This window comes from Phalangium opilio, unplaced genomic scaffold (assembly GCF_054372755.1).
Source record: "Phalangium opilio isolate 3A_F unplaced genomic scaffold, DU_Popi_V2 ptg000246l_1, whole genome shotgun sequence".
Lineage (NCBI taxonomy): Eukaryota > Metazoa > Arthropoda > Arachnida > Opiliones > Phalangiidae > Phalangium > Phalangium opilio.
This window is the reverse complement of record NW_028324225.1, coordinates 5,035,385-5,053,854: the sequence shown is the minus strand read 5'-3', so window position 1 is coordinate 5,053,854 and position 18,470 is coordinate 5,035,385. Positions and strand designations below refer to the sequence as shown.

Genomic DNA, 18,470 nt, shown 5'->3' with positions numbered 1-18,470 from the left:
CTTGTTGTCGGTGATGACGTGGCATAGCTCGGCCATGACAATTGTTTTTTTCGCGGGGGCATTTTAGGGGTGACCGGTAATGGCGGCGTGGGGACATTGGACATTGTTTGTGTTACGACCTCAAATTTAGGTAAGGGAATTTGTTTCTCGATACTTAAATATTTCTTAAAAGCGTCTAAATATTTATATAATTTATCGTAGGCATTCAATGGCGATTTTAAAATATCCTCAATCTCTCGGTCCAAGGCCGAATGTTCTTGGGCAGCTGTTGAAGTTACGGCGGAAGCCGGTACAAGAACCATTTGTTTCATAGTTTAGCAGCTATAGCTTGGACAATTGAAGGCAAGATTGCGGCAAGCAACGTCGTAAGAAAACCACCTGATTGCTGCAACAACAGCTTTTTTTTGCTTTTCTGCGACAAGGTACTTGATCCGAGTTGTCTAATAATTTTCTTGTACTTTGCTAGCTTTTTCTTACGGTCTTTACTCAAATAAATACCTCCGCCCTTTAAATTCTTACAAATTGTCTCAATGCTCTTTAATTGAGGCGCGCTACTATTGTTTAAGAGGGTTCGCCGTTGTTTACAGCTAGTTTGACGCAAACTCTGTAAATAAGGGACAAATTTGGCAAACTTGGTCGAGGGACGCGCTATGACGAGTCGGGAGCGTTTTGCTGATCGACGTTTAACGCGTGGGGCCATTATTCAAATGACAATTAAATTTAATCGACATAGACATACATAGGTGATTCGTGAGGTAGAACTCGCGACCTTAATCGTAAATTTTCCGGAGTTTCTTGTTTTAAATCAATTAACAAATAGCTATAGGGTTCTCTAGTGGCTAGTCTGTACGCCTCCGTAATACGCTTCGGGTTATCTGGACTTATTTGTTGCGCCAAATATCTAATAGAGGCGACATCTCGAGGATTTTTCATTATTATAAAATAGGAAGAGTTTTGAGAAATTATCCGCGATTGGCTACCCTTGGGAAACAGTTGTTGAGTAATAATAATAACCGTATACCCTAAATGATGCGATGTCACGCACACTAAATCGGCAATATGAGTTTGTTTAAATAATTGGCTAGCTAAGTCGTCTAGTATCAAGTAGGAGTCGCGATTCATTTCCCAAAAGTCCGGATCCGCCGTTGGCAAGCCTTGAATAAATTGAATTCCCGGAATCAATTGTTTCAATTTTTCATAGTTTGGCTGCCAGGCGGCGTAGCAATAAATAACCTTTTTATGCGGTGGGTCAAACATAAGCTGATGATTTTGCAATAAGTTACTTAAAAGAAAACTCTTCCCCGCTTGCGTTGGCCCCACGATTAGAAACTGGGCGGGTGTTTGGAACTTTAAAGAATGCGAGACTGACTCGGTTGGATTCATCTTGATTAATAAACATTTTTATTTTAATTAACAGTTTATATATATAATATACATAATCAAAAATACAATTAACCCAAAACCCAAAGACCCTTAATAAACACAAATTAGAAAATATTTAAAAAAAAATAAACGAAACCCTTTTACCCAAAAAAAAAAATTCCCCTATTTAGTAATTGTTTTTTTAAAAAGTTTCTCTTCTAATTCCAGACAACGCTGGCGGAAGCGTTGGGCGTTGAGGAGGTTAAAGTTGACGCGTGACTCGGAGGGTAGTTGGTACACACGCACTACAGAAGAAAACACGACGGATTTATGCGCACGCGCACTTTTTCGTTTCCCGACCGCTCGTTGTTGGTGGCTGGGCATGTTTGGATTAGAGGCTCGCAAACATCCTCGCCCTCGCTGGTCGGGAAGTCCGGAACCCCCTGACGCAGTGGTTTGTTGTTGCACGGTTTTTTGGAAACCATCGGACACGATGGGCTGTGTTTCCGATGTTCCCTCGATGGATGGTCCGTGCAACGCCACTGGTACAAGGCGATGCCGCAAAAGGCGCAGCGCGTCGTCTGTGTTTCTACATCTGCAAGATAGAAACCGTCTTTGGCCAGGGCTTCGATAGGAACGCAAGATTCCCACAAGCCCTCAAAAGTATGTCTTCGCCTAGCCTCGTAATTCATGCGAAAGAGATGCTGAAGCGGGTGTTGCCTCTTTGAAACCGTAGGGTCGACTGGTTGTCAAATCGGCGTTCAACAATCTCTTATTCGAGGTTTGGCGAAATCTTTTGGTGATTTTAACGGCCTCTAGCTGCAGCTTGTATTTATCCCGTTTAAAATTAAAAGGGACATTGACTGTAACTTCCTTTTCCGGGTTCATCGCTACACTTTCAAAGGTTTCAAAGTCAAGTTTTTCAAGATTTTCTCGATTTAACGTCAACCCTTTAATTTTCTTGACTTCTTTTCCTTTGCTAGTGCGAAACGAGTAACTTTTGGCACCGGTACTACAAAAGGAAGTTATATAATCACCGCCGAGTTCGTCCGCCCAGCAACCAATATGATTGCCAGTTGGAATGTCAAACTTTCCCGGTAGATGGCGGTAGATTATCGAGTCGGTGTCACAATACAAAGCTGCGCGGTCTAATTGAAGCAGCATCTTGTTCAATTCGAGTCGCCCGTAGCAAGAAACAAAGCTCCCCACAATGGCCGATCCCAGTTTGTAGTCCGAAACGTAATCGCTTTTGGCTTTGTACGATAAGAGAGCGATCGACTCCGTAACTGGCCGTAAGTCGACTAATTCCAGAGTGTAATCGCTCGCGTATCGTATCAATTCGTAATAATTGTTGATAAAGATGCTGCGAATCTTTCCCGTATTCAGAGCCATGCGACCCCAAAGAGAATTTAAATTAATTTTAGCGATATTACGCAGGGAAGGATTTGTTTGAATATCCGCCACGGTCAGAGAAAGCTTTTCATTCTTGTTTATATCGGCGATATACGCCTCTTTTTGCAGAGGCGTTTGCGCGTGAGCGGGAAATCCGGAATTCTTCACTTTCAAGGCGATAAAATCAGTCATGTACTGGGCAAAGAAATATTCCGTTTTTGGATAATGGTACACCTCGAATATATCGAGGAGTTTATAACTATGTTCCATAGCGGCATAGACTTCGACCGTTGGCCAGACTGATTCGAAAGCCCGATCATTAACAGTGTGATCGCAGATTTCCGCTCGCAATTCTAGGCACGTGCGACAGAGGGCGTAGGCTAATTTACCACCGCTGCGAAAGGGAATTAAGGGGATGTGGAGATCTTGAGGGGCCAACAGACGACAACTCATAACGCCAAAATACCACCCTGGCGATTTGTCAAAATCTCTGTTATAGATTATGGGGTGGCCGCTAGGGTACGGACAATCGCGACAAACTTTCGGGTACAAAGAAATAATATCCTTGTAGAAAATTTTCTCCTCACCTTGCACGTGGCAGTTAAGAACAAAATTTTCCGTTCGTCCCCCATAGAGAGCGCTACGGGCTGATATTTGAGGTCGAAAAGTTAAACTTTTGCAGAAAGCCTTTGCTTCGGCGTTTTCTTTTAAAAGCTTAGCAAATTGACACTCAAAAATCGAGGTATATTCATACCCGACCATCTTCTCTTTAATAAACAGCTCTCTATCCAGCGTTCGCTCGTACAGAAATCTGTTGCTGGCTTTGAGTTGGGTATTGTAGGCATTAAGTTTTTGACATGGACAACCGTGAAAGTAGCAACCGTGGAAATCGTAGATTTTGGGCGGAGTTTCGCTATAGCCGTCGACTAAATAGCGCCCCACCCGATATTCACCCCCATAGCTTAAAGCCGTTCGCAATTTTATATTTTCCGTTTTCTCCACCCAAGCGAGATATTTTAAGCTAATCTGACTGTGATTAAATTTTGCGTTATAGCCGTTAGAAGGAACAATACCCATGCTGTAAGGTTTATAGTAATTGTTAAGATAAATAGTGGTTAAAGCACCCGCCAAAGTAATATTTTTTAAGCAAAAAGGGTCTAATTTTGTTAGATCTACGTAAATTTTTCTAAAAGCTTCGACGCCTTGTCTTAGGACTTTGACGTCTTGAATGCAATATTTAATAAGCTCCTCTTTGATGTTGTAAATAGATCCTTCCATTGACGCGTACCAAGCTTGAAAATCTCGATAATCATTGGCCTTCATTTGAGCTACGTTAAAGTACGAAGCTTCAGGGATGACACCAATGTAATTAAGATTTTCTTCGGTATGAAAATCAAATGGAAAGAATCCTTTCGCCACATCGCCGAGGCTAAACATGCTGGTGAAATTACGCAGAGGTTGACTAATGTAATTAAAGCTATCGAGGAATCTAATTTGCGGTCCCTCTAGATGAATCATTAAAATTTTACTGCCGTCAAAAATAACGGCGGGGGTGACGTGTCTATGGACTAAAGCGTTAAGAATTAAGAAGTTATCAAAAGCTTTCGCGTAATGAGCTACGACTTGAGTGTTAGTAAAGCGCGGTTGGTACGTCTTACGTTTCTGTCCAGTCAAAACTACCTGCTCTACGCTAAATAAATAATTTAAAAATTGCTCGACGCAATTGGCGCCGTAAAAAATTTTGGTTTCAAAGCCAGCTTCAGTCTCTACGTCGCAAACTAGTAAAATGGGGACGTGGATATTATTTCTCAGAATAGTCTCAATGTCGTAATAAATAAACCGCGAGGCTTTCATTTTGGTTTCCAAAGGCATAACAAAATGTTCACCTGGCGGATGAACTATTTTACACTGAGAGCATTCGGGATTGCAGTCGTGGTCGTCACCCATCAGTCGCCCACATTCTAAACATCGTTTTTGACTCGCGCAGGTGCCATTAAGTAAATGAGTTTCGTAGCAGGGGCCCGGGAAAAAGTAGCGGTGGCATTCGTCGCAACGTTTTAAAACATCCTCGTTGGTTAAATGAAAAGCTTCTCCTTGACACCGAAAACATATATAGGGTTTTGTATCCTCGGGGCATTTATGCTCTTTTAACAATTCGTATTTGTAAAACGATTTTAAGCATAAATCGCAAGAGGTAACACCGCCCATCATGCCGTGCCAAGTTTTCGCGGGGTGGATATGGTCGCCAATTTTAAGAAGATAGATAAATTTAGGAGCTTGGGGTCCTTTGAAAAATATGGTAAAATTATTCGCAGCATCAACGATTACGATTCGATAATGGGGAACTAAATAATTTTGAAATTTTTGAATATCTTCTAGAGTAACAAAACCTTCGGGGACTCCGGCTTTTGTGTGCAAGATTTTCGCAATATTACCTTGAAGAGTGCTATTGCGTCTCAGTTTGTTAAAATTGTCCTGGTTAAAGGGCGGACCTTGCTTATTTTGTTGATAAAAATTCCGATCGGCCATCTCTTTACCCAGAACTAAACTCCGAGCAAAACAGAGATTATCATTATTCTCCATAAAAATAAATTGGTTATTTTGTTTAACGAAATAATCCAAATTAACCAAAGTTCTATTTTTTATGGATTTATAATAAGTCCCTATATTGGCATCGAGGTTTAGAAAAATTATATCAAACTGAAAATCTTCACCATTAAAGACAAAGTCCCGACTAGATTGCGTTACTCTATAGATGGTGCGCATGATTCGCTTACTGGTGAATTTGTCAATTTTTATAAATTTAATATTAACGGGGGTCGTCAATCCGGGGGAGCTTAAAACAAATCGAACCCGATTATACCCGGGATTCTCGGTTACTAATTTACGTATAACTTCGTCGAGAATTTTTCGAAAAATTCGAAAAAAATCTCGCGTTGGAATGTCATTCAAATTTTTAAAAGCTATACGCAAATCGATTTGTTTACAATGCCACTTGCGACTCGTTTTGTCAATCTGCCGCTCAATTGTGTAGTACCGGTTTACCTGTGCGTGTTCCTCTCCTCCACTACCCTCCGAGTCACTCCCGCTGCTGCCGCTGCTCGAACTCATTTTTTGAATCTCTATCAGAAATAAAAAAATTGGAACAAAATTTTGGTTTGTAAATTTATTGTTAATAAGATACGTACTTTGCTAGGCGGCTGCTGAGCGGCTTCTGCGTCGTTCTTCACGTCGTCCACCAAACGATGGAAAGCGTTAAGGAGTTTGATGGCGTCTTTGTTTTTAGCGTCAACGACTCTTTTTAGCCGCTTATGTCTACACTCCCACAGTTTGTCCGCCTGGGCGTCTTTTATATCTTTAAATTTATAGACACTGATGTCTATGTAAAAATCCCCCTTTCGCGGGGGGATTTTAGTTTCGAAATATTGCCCGTCGCTTCTCAAGCGATAGGACCCCTCAACCCCGTTGACGCCGACAACGTGTTTCTGCAACACGTCCTGGACAAACTCCTCGTCGTCAGAATCGAGGAGGATCTCAACGGGGTCGGGTTTTACAAATTGACTCAGCGTTCGTTGACCACTGCTGGATCCTTGTCGATTATTAGGAGAAGACGGTGGAGATTCAAACATAGATTGAGACTCTTGGTACTTGTTCATGGCTGGATCGATTGTGAGAATCCAATACCAATGCTCAAGCTTTTATACCCAAAATCTTAGACCATTTTTTTTTAGAATACAGGCTTAGACATGTTTTTTTTTATTAAGAGTTTAAAAAATATAATTATGTCTGATACGCTATTTTTAATTTGACCTAAAAAACATTTTTTTATTGTGGAGTTGGTACTAAAGATTATAGAAGACATTAGGATATCTATCTATATAAAAAATACCTCTATAGTTTAATATTAATATACATTTATTTAGATTTAAATCATGTCAAAAAAACAATTTCCGTCCCTCCCAAAGTAATTAGTTTTAACCTTCACTAATAAATTGTTTTTCTTATATAAAGCGATCTCGTGAGAATTATTCAAATTATTCGAAACACGCCTAAACAAGCTTTTGCATACGAATAATATTTGTCCCCTTAGGCATTTATCAAAGTAACTTCTTTTTAACCTTCGCTAAAGGGTTTTTTATATAACACGATCTCGTTTGAATTATTTAAAACACACCTAGACAACTTTTTTGCATACGAAAAAAAACTTAGACCTCGGAGAGATTTTGTAATTTTATACCTATATATCTAATTAACTTTTTGGCTATTTATTGAATTTTAAAAATCTTGAAAGTATTGGCTAGACACTATTAGATTTGACCTCGCTAATTTTGTATATAAGCCCCGTGTTTCAAAATGAAAGTTATCAGTTGTTTAACTTCTGTTTCTACACATCAGTCCCAAAAACTTTAAGATGTCTTTTTCGACCGCTCCTCGTTTGCCCTGCCTGCCCGTGATCAAAATCCATCCGGCAGCGCTTACTCCCCGTCGTGCCACCCCCCAGTCGGCCGGACTGGACTTATACTGTCCAGTGGATACCGTAATCGACCCTCACGGTATCAAAATCGTGTCGACTGGGTTAGGCGTGATGCTGCCCGAGAACAGCTACGGCCGCCTTGTTGGCCGTAGCAGCTTAACAGCCCAAGGGCTGTTTGTCGCCGAGGGGACGATAGGTATGTTTATTAGTTATTTTATAGTGTGTAAAAGTATAATAATTCTTAACAATAATAGACGCCGACTATCGGGGACCCCTAAAAGTCGTCGTCGCAAATGTCGGGGAAACTCCCTACGTTGTCAAGCGGGGTGATCGTTTCGCCCAATTGATAGTGACCCCGGTTATATTGCTAAGACCGGTGGAAACGGCGGTAAATATTTTCAAGTTTTTTAATTTAGAATTCAACTTGTAACATGTTTTTATGTTGTTTTTAGACTTTGACCCCGACGGCACGCGGCAGTGGGGGGTTTGGGTCGACCGGTGTTTAATCTTTTTTAATGGTGGTGGGTTTTTTCATATAAATATTTGTTATTGTATATATTATATTGTTTGTTATTAAAAATTTTTATTTCTATATTTGTTATTCTTGTCAGACTTATAATTATAGGCTTATTTTCTAACTCCACCTTAATTAGCCTATCCAATGATATTATCTCTTTACTTACGCTCCGCCTAATGTGACAAATAGGATCCAATTAAAACTGCCGCTTAACTCTCTAGTATGTTACATATAGCACGTACTACCAATTTAAATATCATTTGTTATCATAGCCCTCGCAATATGTTGTGCCTCATTTTCAATTTTTGTTTACGGGTTAATAGTCAACGTTTTGTTAACTCTTTACGAAATTGAACGGCGAAGCAGAAAACAATTAGAAAATAAACCCAAACGTCCCTCCACCGATTGCACTTCCGAGTCAAATAACGATACAGGGTCAACGTGAAAAATGAACTCTTTAAAACATGTTTGTTTATCCTTGTTGGTTGTTGATTATTTTGTAATATATATTCTGTATTTATTTATCACCCATATCTGTACATCTTATAAAAAGTAAATATTTGATGTCTTAAAATCTGTGTTTTTATTAACTTTAGGCTTACAGAGAAAAAAGGGTAACACCCAATGTTAGCAAGCCAGGGAATAACGTCAAGGTTGACTATAGTTTTAGTTTTAGTTTAAGTTAAGAAGATGATGTCATGGGAGGGATGAAACTAACAGCTCGGGCTAGTCCAGACTTGTCTGAAAAGTTTGGTTTGAGTCTGGAGAATGAGGAGAGGGCGTCCATCTTGGGGTGGCGGCCATCTTGGATGTCTGCATATCTGTATAGTCCCTACTACTTCCTAGAACAGAATGTAAGCTGATAGATGAGGGATTCGAATCCACGCCCCGAAGGGAATGGTGCCTTTAACCAGCGCCTTCGAACACCTGGCCACTCTACCTGGAAACAATAGTCACCTCAGACTTATAAGCAAAAGTTTCATATTATTAATCCAAGAAAACAAAGTAGGCTGATAGATGTGGGATTCGACCCCACGCCCCGAATGGAATGGTGCCTTAAACAAGCGCCCTGAACCACTCGGCCACTCTACCTGTAAACAAAAGTCACCTCAGACTTATAAGCAAAAGCTTCATATTATTAATCCTAGAAAACAAACTCTGCTGATAGAGGTGGGATTAAAATCCACGCCCCCGAAGAGACTGATGCCTAAAACCAGCGCCTTAGACCACTCGGCCACTCTACCCGGAAACAACAATCACCTCAGACTAATAAGAAAAGCTTCATATTATTAATACTAGAGAAAAAAATAGGCTGATAGATGTGGGATTCGAATCCACGCCCCCGAAGAGACTGGTGCCTAAAACCAGCGCCTTAGACTACTCGGCCACTCTACATGGAAACAAAGGTCACCTCAGACTTATAAGCAAAAGCTTCATATTATTAATCCTAGAAAACAAAGTAGGCTGATAGATGTGGGATTCGACCCCACGCCCCGAATGGAATGGTGCCTTAAACAAGCGCCCTGGACCACTCGGCCACTCTACCTGTAAACAAAAGTCACCTCAGACTTATAAGCAAAAGCTTCATATTATTAATCGTAGAAAACAAACTCTGCTGATAGAGGTGGGATTAAAATCCACGCCCCCGAAGAGACTGATGCCTAAAACCAGCGCCTTAGACCACTCGGCCACTCTACCCGGAAACAACAATCACCTCAGACTAATAAGAAAAGCTTCATATTATTAATCCTAGAGAACAAAATAGGCTGATAGAGGTGGGACTCGAATCCACGCCCCCGAAGAGACTGGTGCCTAAAACCAACGCCTTAGACCACTCGGCCACTCTACATGGAAACAAAGGTTCCCTCAGACTAATAAGCAAAAGCTTCATATTATTAATCGTAGAAAACAAAATAGGCTGAAAGAGGTGGGATTCGAATCCACGCCCCCGATGAGACTGGTGCCTTAAACCGGCACCTTAGACCACTCGGCCACTGTACCTGGAAACAAACGTCACCTCAGACTAATAAGCAAAAGCTTCATATTATTATTTCTAGGAAACAAAGTAGGCTGATAGTTGTGGAATTCGAATCCACGCCCCCGAAGAGACTGGTGCCTAAAACCAGCGCCTTAGACCACTCGGCCACTCTACATGGAAACAAAGGTCACATCAGACTAATAAGCAAAAGCTTCATATTATTAATCCTAGAAAACAAAATAGGCTGATAGAGGTGGGATTCGAATCCACGCCCCCGAAGAGACTGGTGCCTAAAACCAGTGCCTTAGACCACTCGGCCACTCTACATGGAAACAAAGGTCACCTCAGACTAATAAGCAAAAGCTTCATATTATTAATCGTAGAAAACAAAATAGGCTGATAGAGGTGGGATTCGAATCCATGCCCCCGAAGAGACTGGTGCCTTAAACCGGCGCCTTAGACCACTCGGCCACTGTACCTGGAAACAAACGTCACCTCAGACTAATAATCAAAAGCTTCATATTATTATTTCTAGAAAACAAAATAGGCTGATAGATGTGGAATTCGAATCCACGCCCCCGAAGAGACTGGTGACTAAAACCAGCGCCTTAGACCACTCGGCCACTCTACATAGAAATAAAGGTCACCTCAGACTAATAAGCAAAAGCATCATATTTTTAATCGTAGAAAACAAAATAGGCTGATAGAGGTGGGATTCGAATCCACGCCCCCGAAGAGACTAATGCCTAAAACCAGCGCCTTAGACCACACGGCCACTCTACATAGAAATTAAGGTCACCTCAGACTAATAAGCAAAAGCTTCATATTATTAATCTTAGAAAACAAAATAGGCTGATAGAGGTGGGATTCGAATCCACGCCCCCGAAGAGACTGGTGCCTTAAACCGGCGCCTTAGACCACTCGGCCACTCTACCTGGAAACAAAAGTCACCTCAGACTAATAACCAAAAGCTTCATATTATTAATCCTAGAAAACAAACTCTGCTGATAGAGGTGGGATTAAAATCCACGCCCCCGAAGAGACTGATGGCTAAAACCAGCGCCTTAGACCACTCGGCCACTCTACCCGGAAACAACAATCACCTCAGACTAATAACCAAAAGCTTCATATTATTAATCCTAGAACAGAATGTAAGCTGATAGATGAGGGATTCGAATCCACGCCCCGAAGGGAATGGTGCCTTTAACCAGCGCCTTCGAACACCTGGCCACTCTACCTGGAAACAAAAGTCACCTCAGACTTATAAGCAAAAGTTTCATATTATTAATCCAAGAAAACAAAGTAGGCTGATAGATGTGGGATTCGACCCCACGCCCCGAATGGAATGGTGCCTTAAACAAGCGCCCTGAACCACTCGGCCACTCTACCTGTAAACAAAAGTCACCTCAGACTTATAAGCAAAAGCTTCATATTATTAATCCTAGAAAAGAAACTCTGCTGATAGAGGTGGGATTAAAATCCACGCCCCCGAAGAGACTGATGGCTAAAACCAGCGCCTTAGACCACTCGGCCACTCTACCCGGAAACAACAATCACCTCAGACTAATAAGAAAAGCTTCATATTATTAATCCTAGAGAACAAAATAGGCTGATAGAGGTGGGATTCGAATCCACGCCCCCGAAGAGACTGGTGCCTAAAACCAGCGCCTTAGACCACTCGGCCACTCTACATGGAAACAAAGGTCACATCAGACTAATAAGCAAAAGCTTCATATTATTAATCCTAGAAAACAAAATAGGCTGATAGAGGTGGGATTCGAATCCACGCCCCCGAAGAGACTGGTGCCTAAAACCAGCGCCTTAGACCACTAGGCCACTCTACATGGAAACAAAAGTCACATCAGACTTATAAGCAAAAGCTTCATATTATTAATCCTAGAAAACAAACTCTGCTGATAGAGGTGGGATTAAAATCCACGCCCCCGAAGAGACTGATGGCTAAAACCAGCGCCTTAGACCACTCGGCCACTCTACCCGGAAACAACAATCACCTCAGACTAATAAGAAAAGCTTCATATTATTAATCCTAGAAAACAAAGTAGGCTGATAGATGTGGGATTCGACCCCACGCCCCGAATGGAATGGTGCCTTAAACAAGCGCCCTGGACCACTCGGCCACTCTACCTGTAAACAAAAGTCACCTCAGACTTATAAGCAAAAGCTTCATATTATTAATCCTAGAAAACAAACTCTGCTGATAGAGGTGGGATTAAAATCCACGCCTCCGAAGAGACTGATGCCTAAAACCAGCGCCTTAGACCACTCGGCCACTCTACATGGAAACAAAGGTCACCTCAGACTAATAAGCAAAAGCTTCATATTATTAATCGTAGAAAACAAAATAGGCTGATAGAGGTGGGATTCGAATCCACGTCCCCGAAGAGACTGGTGCCTTAAACCGGCGCCTTAGACCACTCGGCCACTGTACCTGGAAACAAACGTCACCTCAGACTAATAATCAAAAGCTTCATATTATTATTTCTAGGAAACAAAATAGGCTGATAGATGTCGAATTCGAATCCACGCCCCCGATGAGACTGGTGCCTAAAACCAGCGCCTTAGACCACTCGGCCACTCTACATGGAAACAAAGGTCACCTCAGACTAATAAGCAAAAGCTTCATATTATTAATCGTAGAAAGCAAAATAGGCTGATAGAGGTGGGATTCGAATCCACACCCCCGAAGAGACTGGTGCCTTAATCCGGCGCCTTAGACCACTCGGCCACTACCTGGAAGCAAAAGTCATCTCAGACTAATAACCAAAAGCTTCATATTATTAATCCTAGAACTGATGTAAGCTGATAGATGAGGGATTCGAATCCACGCCCCGAAGGGAATGGTGCCTTTAACCAGCGCCTTCGACCACTTGGCCACTCTACCTGGAAACAAAGGTCACCTCAGACTTATAAGCAAAAGCTTCATATTATTAATCCTAGAAAACAAAGTAGGCTGATAGATGTGGGATTCGACCCCACGCCCCGAATGGAATGGTGCCTTAAACAAGCGCCCTGGACCACTCGGCCACTCTACCTGTAAACAAAAGTCACCTCAGACTTATAAGCAAAAGCTTCATATTATTAATCGTAGAAAACAAACTCTGCTAATAGAGGTGGGATTAAAATCCACGCCCCCGAAGAGACTGATGGCTAAAACCAGCGCCTTAGACCACTCGGCCACTCTACCCGGAAACAACAATCACCTCAGACTAATAAGAAAAGCTTCATATTATTAATCCTAGAGAACAAAATAGGCTGATAGAGGTGGGACTCGAATCCACGCCCCCGAAGAGACTGGTGCCTAAAACCAACGCCTTAGACCACTCGGCCACTCTACATGGAAACAAAGGTCACATCAGACTAATAAGCAAAAGCTTCATATTATTAATCCTAGAAAACAAAATAGGCTGATAGAGGTGGGATTCGAATCCACGCCCCCGAAGAGACTGGTGCCTAAAACCAGCGCCTTAGACCACTAGGCCACTCTACATGGAAACAAAGGTCACCTCAGACTAATAAGCAAAAGCTTCATATTATTAATCGTAGAAAACAAAATAGGCTGATAGAGGTGGGATTCGAATCCACGCCCCCGAAGAGACTGGTGCCTTAAACCGGCGCCTTAGACCACTCGGCCACTGTACCTGGAAATAAACGTCACCTCAGACTAATAATCAAAAGCTTCATATTATTATTTCTAGGAAACAAAATAGGCTGATAGATGTCGAATTCGAATCCACGCCCCCGAAGAGACTGGTGCCTAAAACCAGCGCCTTAGACCACTCGGCCACTCTACATGGAAACAAAGGTCACCTCAGACTAATAAGCAAAAGCTTCATATTATTAATCGTAGAAAGCAAAATAGGCTGATAGAGGTGGGATTCGAATCCACGCCCCCGAAGAGACTGGTGCCTTAATCCGGCGCCTTAGGCCACTCGGCCACTACCTGGAAACAAAAGTCACCTCAGACTAATAACCAAAAGCTTCATATTATTAATCCTAGAACAGATGTAAGCTGATAGATGAGGGATTCGAATCCACGCCCCGAAGGGAATGGTGCCTTTAACCAGCGCCTTCGACCACCTGGCCACTCTACCTGGAAACAAAAGTCACCTCAGACTTATAAGCAAAAGCTTCATATTATTAATCCTAGAAAACAAAGTAGGCTGATAGATGTGGGATTCGACCCCACGCCCCGAATGGAATGGTGCCTTAAACAAGCGCCCTGGACCACTCGGCCACTCTACCTGTAAACAAAAGTCACCTCAGACTTATAAGCAAAAGCTTCATATTATTAATCCTAGAAAACAAACTCTGCTGATAGAGGTGGGATTAAAATCCACGCCTCCGAAGAGACTGATGCCTAAAACCAGCGCCTTAGACCACTCGGCCACTCTACATGGAAACAAAGGTCACCTCAGACTAATAAGCAAAAGCTTCATATTATTAATCGTAGAAAACAAAATAGGCTGATAGAGGTGGGATTCGAATCCACGTCCCCGAAGAGACTGGTGCCTTAAACCGGCGCCTTAGACCACTCGGCCACTGTACCTGGAAACAAACGTCACCTCAGACTAATAATCAAAAGCTTCATATTATTATTTCTAGGAAACAAAATAGGCTGATAGATGTCGAATTCGAATCCACGCCCCCGATGAGACTGGTGCCTAAAACCAGCGCCTTAGACCACTCGGCCACTCTACATGGAAACAAAGGTCACCTCAGACTAATAAGCAAAAGCTTCATATTATTAATCGTAGAAAGCAAAATAGGCTGATAGAGGTGGGATTCGGATCCACACCCCCGAAGAGACTGGTGCCTTAATCCGGCGCCTTAGACCACTCGGCCACTACCTGGAAGCAAAAGTCATCTCAGACTAATAACCAAAAGCTTCATATTATTAATCCTAGAACAGATGTAAGCTGATAGATGAGGGATTCGAATCCACGCCCCGAAGGGAATGGTGCCTTTAACCAGCGCCTTCGACCACTTGGCCACTCTACCTGGAAACAAAGGTCACCTCAGACTTATAAGCAAAAGCTTCATATTATTAATCGTAGAAAACAAAGTAGGCTGATAGATGTGGGATTCGACCCCACGCCCCGAATGGAATGGTGCCTTAAACAAGCGCCCTGGACCACTCGGCCACTCTACCTGTAAACAAAAGTCACCTCAGACTTATAAGCAAAAGCTTCATATTATTAATCCTAGAAAACAAACTCTGCTGATAGAGGTGGGATTAAAATCCACGCCCCCGAAGAGACTGATGGCTAAAACCAGCGCCTTAGACCACTCGGCCACTCTAACCGGAAACAACAATCACCTCAGACTAATAAGAAAAGCTTCATATTATTAATCCTAGAGAACAAAATAGGCTGATAGAGGTGGGATTCGAATCCACGCCCCCGAAGAGACTGGTGCCTTAAACCGGCGCCTTAGACCACTCGGCCACTGTACCTGGAAACAAACGTCACCTCAGACTAATAAGCAAAAGCTTCATATTATTATTTCTAGGAAACAAAGTAGGCTGATAGATGTGGAATTCGAATCCACGCCCCCGAAGAGACTGGTGCCTAAAACCAGCGCCTTAGACCACTCGGCCACTCTACATGGAAACAAAGGTCACATCAGACTAATAAGCAAAAGCTTCATATTATTAATCCTAGAAAACAAAATAGGCTGATAGAGGTGGGATTCGAATCCACGCCCCCGAAGAGACTGGTGCCTAAAACCAGCGTCTTAGACCACTCGGCCACTCTACATGGAAACAAAGGTCACCTCAGACTAATAAGCAAAAGCTTCATATTATTAATCGTAGAAAACAAAATAGGCTGATAGAGGTGGGATTCGAATCCACGCCCCCGAAGAGACTGGTGCCTTAAACTGGCGCCTTAGACCACTCGGCCACTGTACCTGGAAACAAACGTCACCTCAGACTAATAATCAAAAGCTTCATATTATTATTTCTAGGAAACAAAATAGGCTGATAGATGTGGAATTCGAATCCACGCCCCCGAAGAGTCTGGTGCCTAAAACCTGCGCCTTAGACCACTCGGCCACTCTACATAGAAACAAAGGTCACCTCAGACTAATAAGCAAAAGCTTCATATTATTAATCCTAGAAAACAAAATAGGCTGATAGAGGTGGGATTCGAATCCACGCCCCCGAAGAGACTGGTGCCTAAAACCAGCGCCTTAGACCACTCGGCCACTCTACATGGAAACAAAGGTCACATCAGACTAATAAGCAAAAGCTTCATATTATTAATCCTAGAAAACAAAATAGGCTGATAGAGGTGGGATTCGAATCCACGCCCCCGAAGAGACTGGTGCCTTAAACCGGCGCCTTAGACCACTCGGCCACTGTACCTGGAAACAAACGTCACCTTAGACTAATAAGCAAAAGCTTCATATTATTATTTCTAGGAAACAAAGTAGGCTGATAGATGTGGAATTCGAATCCACGCCCCCGAAGAGACTGGTGCCTAAAACCAGCGCCTTAGACCACTCGGCCACTCTACATGGAAACAAAGGTCACATCAGACTAATAAGCAAAAGCTTCATATTATTAATCCTAGAAAACAAAATAGGCTGATAGAGGTGGGATTCGAATCCACGCCCCCGAAGAGACTGGTGCCTAAAACCAGCGTCTTAGACCACTCGGCCACTCTACATGGAAACAAAGGTCACCTCAGACTAATAAGCAAAAGCTTCATATTATTAATCCTAGAAAACAAACTCTGCTGATAGAGGTGGGATTAAAATCCACGCCTCCGAAGAGACTGATGCCTAAAACCAGCGCCTTAGACCACTCGGCCACTCTACATGGAAACAAAGGTCACCTCAGACTAATAAGCAAAAGCTTCATATTATTAATCGTAGAAAACAAAATAGGCTGATAGAGGTGGGATTCGAATCCACGTCCCCGAAGAGACTGGTGCCTTAAACCGGCGCCTTAGACCACTCGGCCACTGTACCTGGAAACAAACGTCACCTCAGACTAATAATCAAAAGCTTCATATTATTATTTCTAGGAAACAAAATAGGCTGATAGATGTCGAATTCGAATCCACGCCCCCGATGAGACTGGTGCCTAAAACCAGCGCCTTAGACCACTCGGCCACTCTACATGGAAACAAAGGTCACCTCAGACTAATAAGCAAAAGCTTCATATTATTAATCGTAGAAAGCAAAATAGGCTGATAGAGGTGGGATTCGGATCCACACCCCCGAAGAGACTGGTGCCTTAATCCGGCGCCTTAGACCACTCGGCCACTACCTGGAAGCAAAAGTCATCTCAGACTAATAACCAAAAGCTTCATATTATTAATCCTAGAACAGATGTAAGCTGATAGATGAGGGATTCGAATCCACGCCCCGAAGGGAATGGTGCCTTTAACCAGCGCCTTCGACCACTTGGCCACTCTACCTGGAAACAAAGGTCACCTCAGACTTATAAGCAAAAGCTTCATATTATTAATCGTAGAAAACAAAGTAGGCTGATAGATGTGGGATTCGACCCCACGCCCCGAATGGAATGGTGCCTTAAACAAGCGCCCTGGACCACTCGGCCACTCTACCTGTAAACAAAAGTCACCTCAGACTTATAAGCAAAAGCTTCATATTATTAATCCTAGAAAACAAACTCTGCTGATAGAGGTGGGATTAAAATCCACGCCCCCGAAGAGACTGATGGCTAAAACCAGCGCCTTAGACCACTCGGCCACTCTAACCGGAAACAACAATCACCTCAGACTAATAAGAAAAGCTTCATATTATTAATCCTAGAGAACAAAATAGGCTGATAGAGGTGGGATTCGAATCCACGCCCCCGAAGAGACTGGTGCCTTAAACCGGCGCCTTAGACCACTCGGCCACTGTACCTGGAAACAAACGTCACCTCAGACTAATAAGCAAAAGCTTCATATTATTATTTCTAGGAAACAAAGTAGGCTGATAGATGTGGAATTCGAATCCACGCCCCCGAAGAGACTGGTGCCTAAAACCAGCGCCTTAGACCACTCGGCCACTCTACATGGAAACAAAGGTCACATCAGACTAATAAGCAAAAGCTTCATATTATTAATCCTAGAAAACAAAATAGGCTGATAGAGGTGGGATTCGAATCCACGCCCCCGAAGAGACTGGTGCCTAAAACCAGCGTCTTAGACCACTCGGCCACTCTACATGGAAACAAAGGTCACCTCAGACTAATAAGCAAAAGCTTCATATTATTAATCGTAGAAAACAAAATAGGCTGATAGAGGTGGGATTCGAATCCACGCCCCCGAAGAGACTGGTGCCTTAAACTGGCGCCTTAGACCACTCGGCCACTGTACCTGGAAACAAACGTCACCTCAGACTAATAATCAAAAGCTTCATATTATTATTTCTAGGAAACAAAATAGGCTGATAGATGTGGAATTCGAATCCACGCCCCCGAAGAGTCTGGTGCCTAAAACCTGCGCCTTAGACCACTCGGCCACTCTACATAGAAACAAAGGTCACCTCAGACTAATAAGCAAAAGCTTCATATTATTAATCCTAGAAAACAAAATAGGCTGATAGAGGTGGGATTCGAATCCACGCCCCCGAAGAGACTGGTGCCTAAAACCAGCGCCTTAGACCACTCGGCCACTCTACATGGAAACAAAGGTCACATCAGACTAATAAGCAAAAGCTTCATATTATTAATCCTAGAAAACAAAATAGGCTGATAGAGGTGGGATTCG

The 18,470-nt window shown here is 42.7% G+C and overlaps 1 protein-coding gene and 4 non-coding genes across 6 annotated transcripts; all 5 read right to left on the bottom strand.

Annotated features, from left to right (window-relative positions):
- Positions 1-664: 664 nt before the first annotated feature.
- LOC149611735 (uncharacterized) lies at positions 665-6,325 on the bottom strand. Of its 2 annotated transcripts, XM_089858416.1 has the most exons (3): positions 5,943-6,325; positions 5,800-5,876; positions 665-1,957 (listed from the first exon to the last, which is right to left on the bottom strand). In XM_089858416.1, the coding sequence occupies exon 3, from the start codon at positions 1,381-1,383 to the stop codon at positions 721-723; it is 663 nt and encodes a 220-aa protein (XP_089714542.1). In that variant the 5' UTR covers positions 1,384-1,957; positions 5,800-5,876; positions 5,943-6,325; the 3' UTR covers positions 665-720. The 2 variants fall into 2 exon arrangements, with proteins under 2 accessions (XP_089714542.1, XP_089714540.1); XM_089858414.1 differs by having other exon boundaries at positions 5,800-6,325.
- A 4,251-nt stretch (positions 6,326-10,576) lies between these two features.
- Positions 10,577-10,658, bottom strand: TRNAL-AAG (transfer RNA leucine (anticodon AAG)). Its single transcript has one exon. It is a non-coding gene; the product is annotated as a tRNA-Leu (tRNA).
- A 675-nt stretch (positions 10,659-11,333) lies between these two features.
- On the bottom strand, positions 11,334-11,415 carry TRNAL-UAG (transfer RNA leucine (anticodon UAG)). The gene has a single exon. It is a non-coding gene; the product is annotated as a tRNA-Leu (tRNA).
- A 4,459-nt stretch (positions 11,416-15,874) lies between these two features.
- Positions 15,875-15,956, bottom strand: TRNAL-UAG (transfer RNA leucine (anticodon UAG)). Its single transcript has one exon. It is a non-coding gene; the product is annotated as a tRNA-Leu (tRNA).
- A 2,344-nt stretch (positions 15,957-18,300) lies between these two features.
- TRNAL-UAG (transfer RNA leucine (anticodon UAG)) lies at positions 18,301-18,382 on the bottom strand. Its single transcript has one exon. It is a non-coding gene; the product is annotated as a tRNA-Leu (tRNA).
- Between the last annotated feature and the right edge of the window lie 88 nt (positions 18,383-18,470).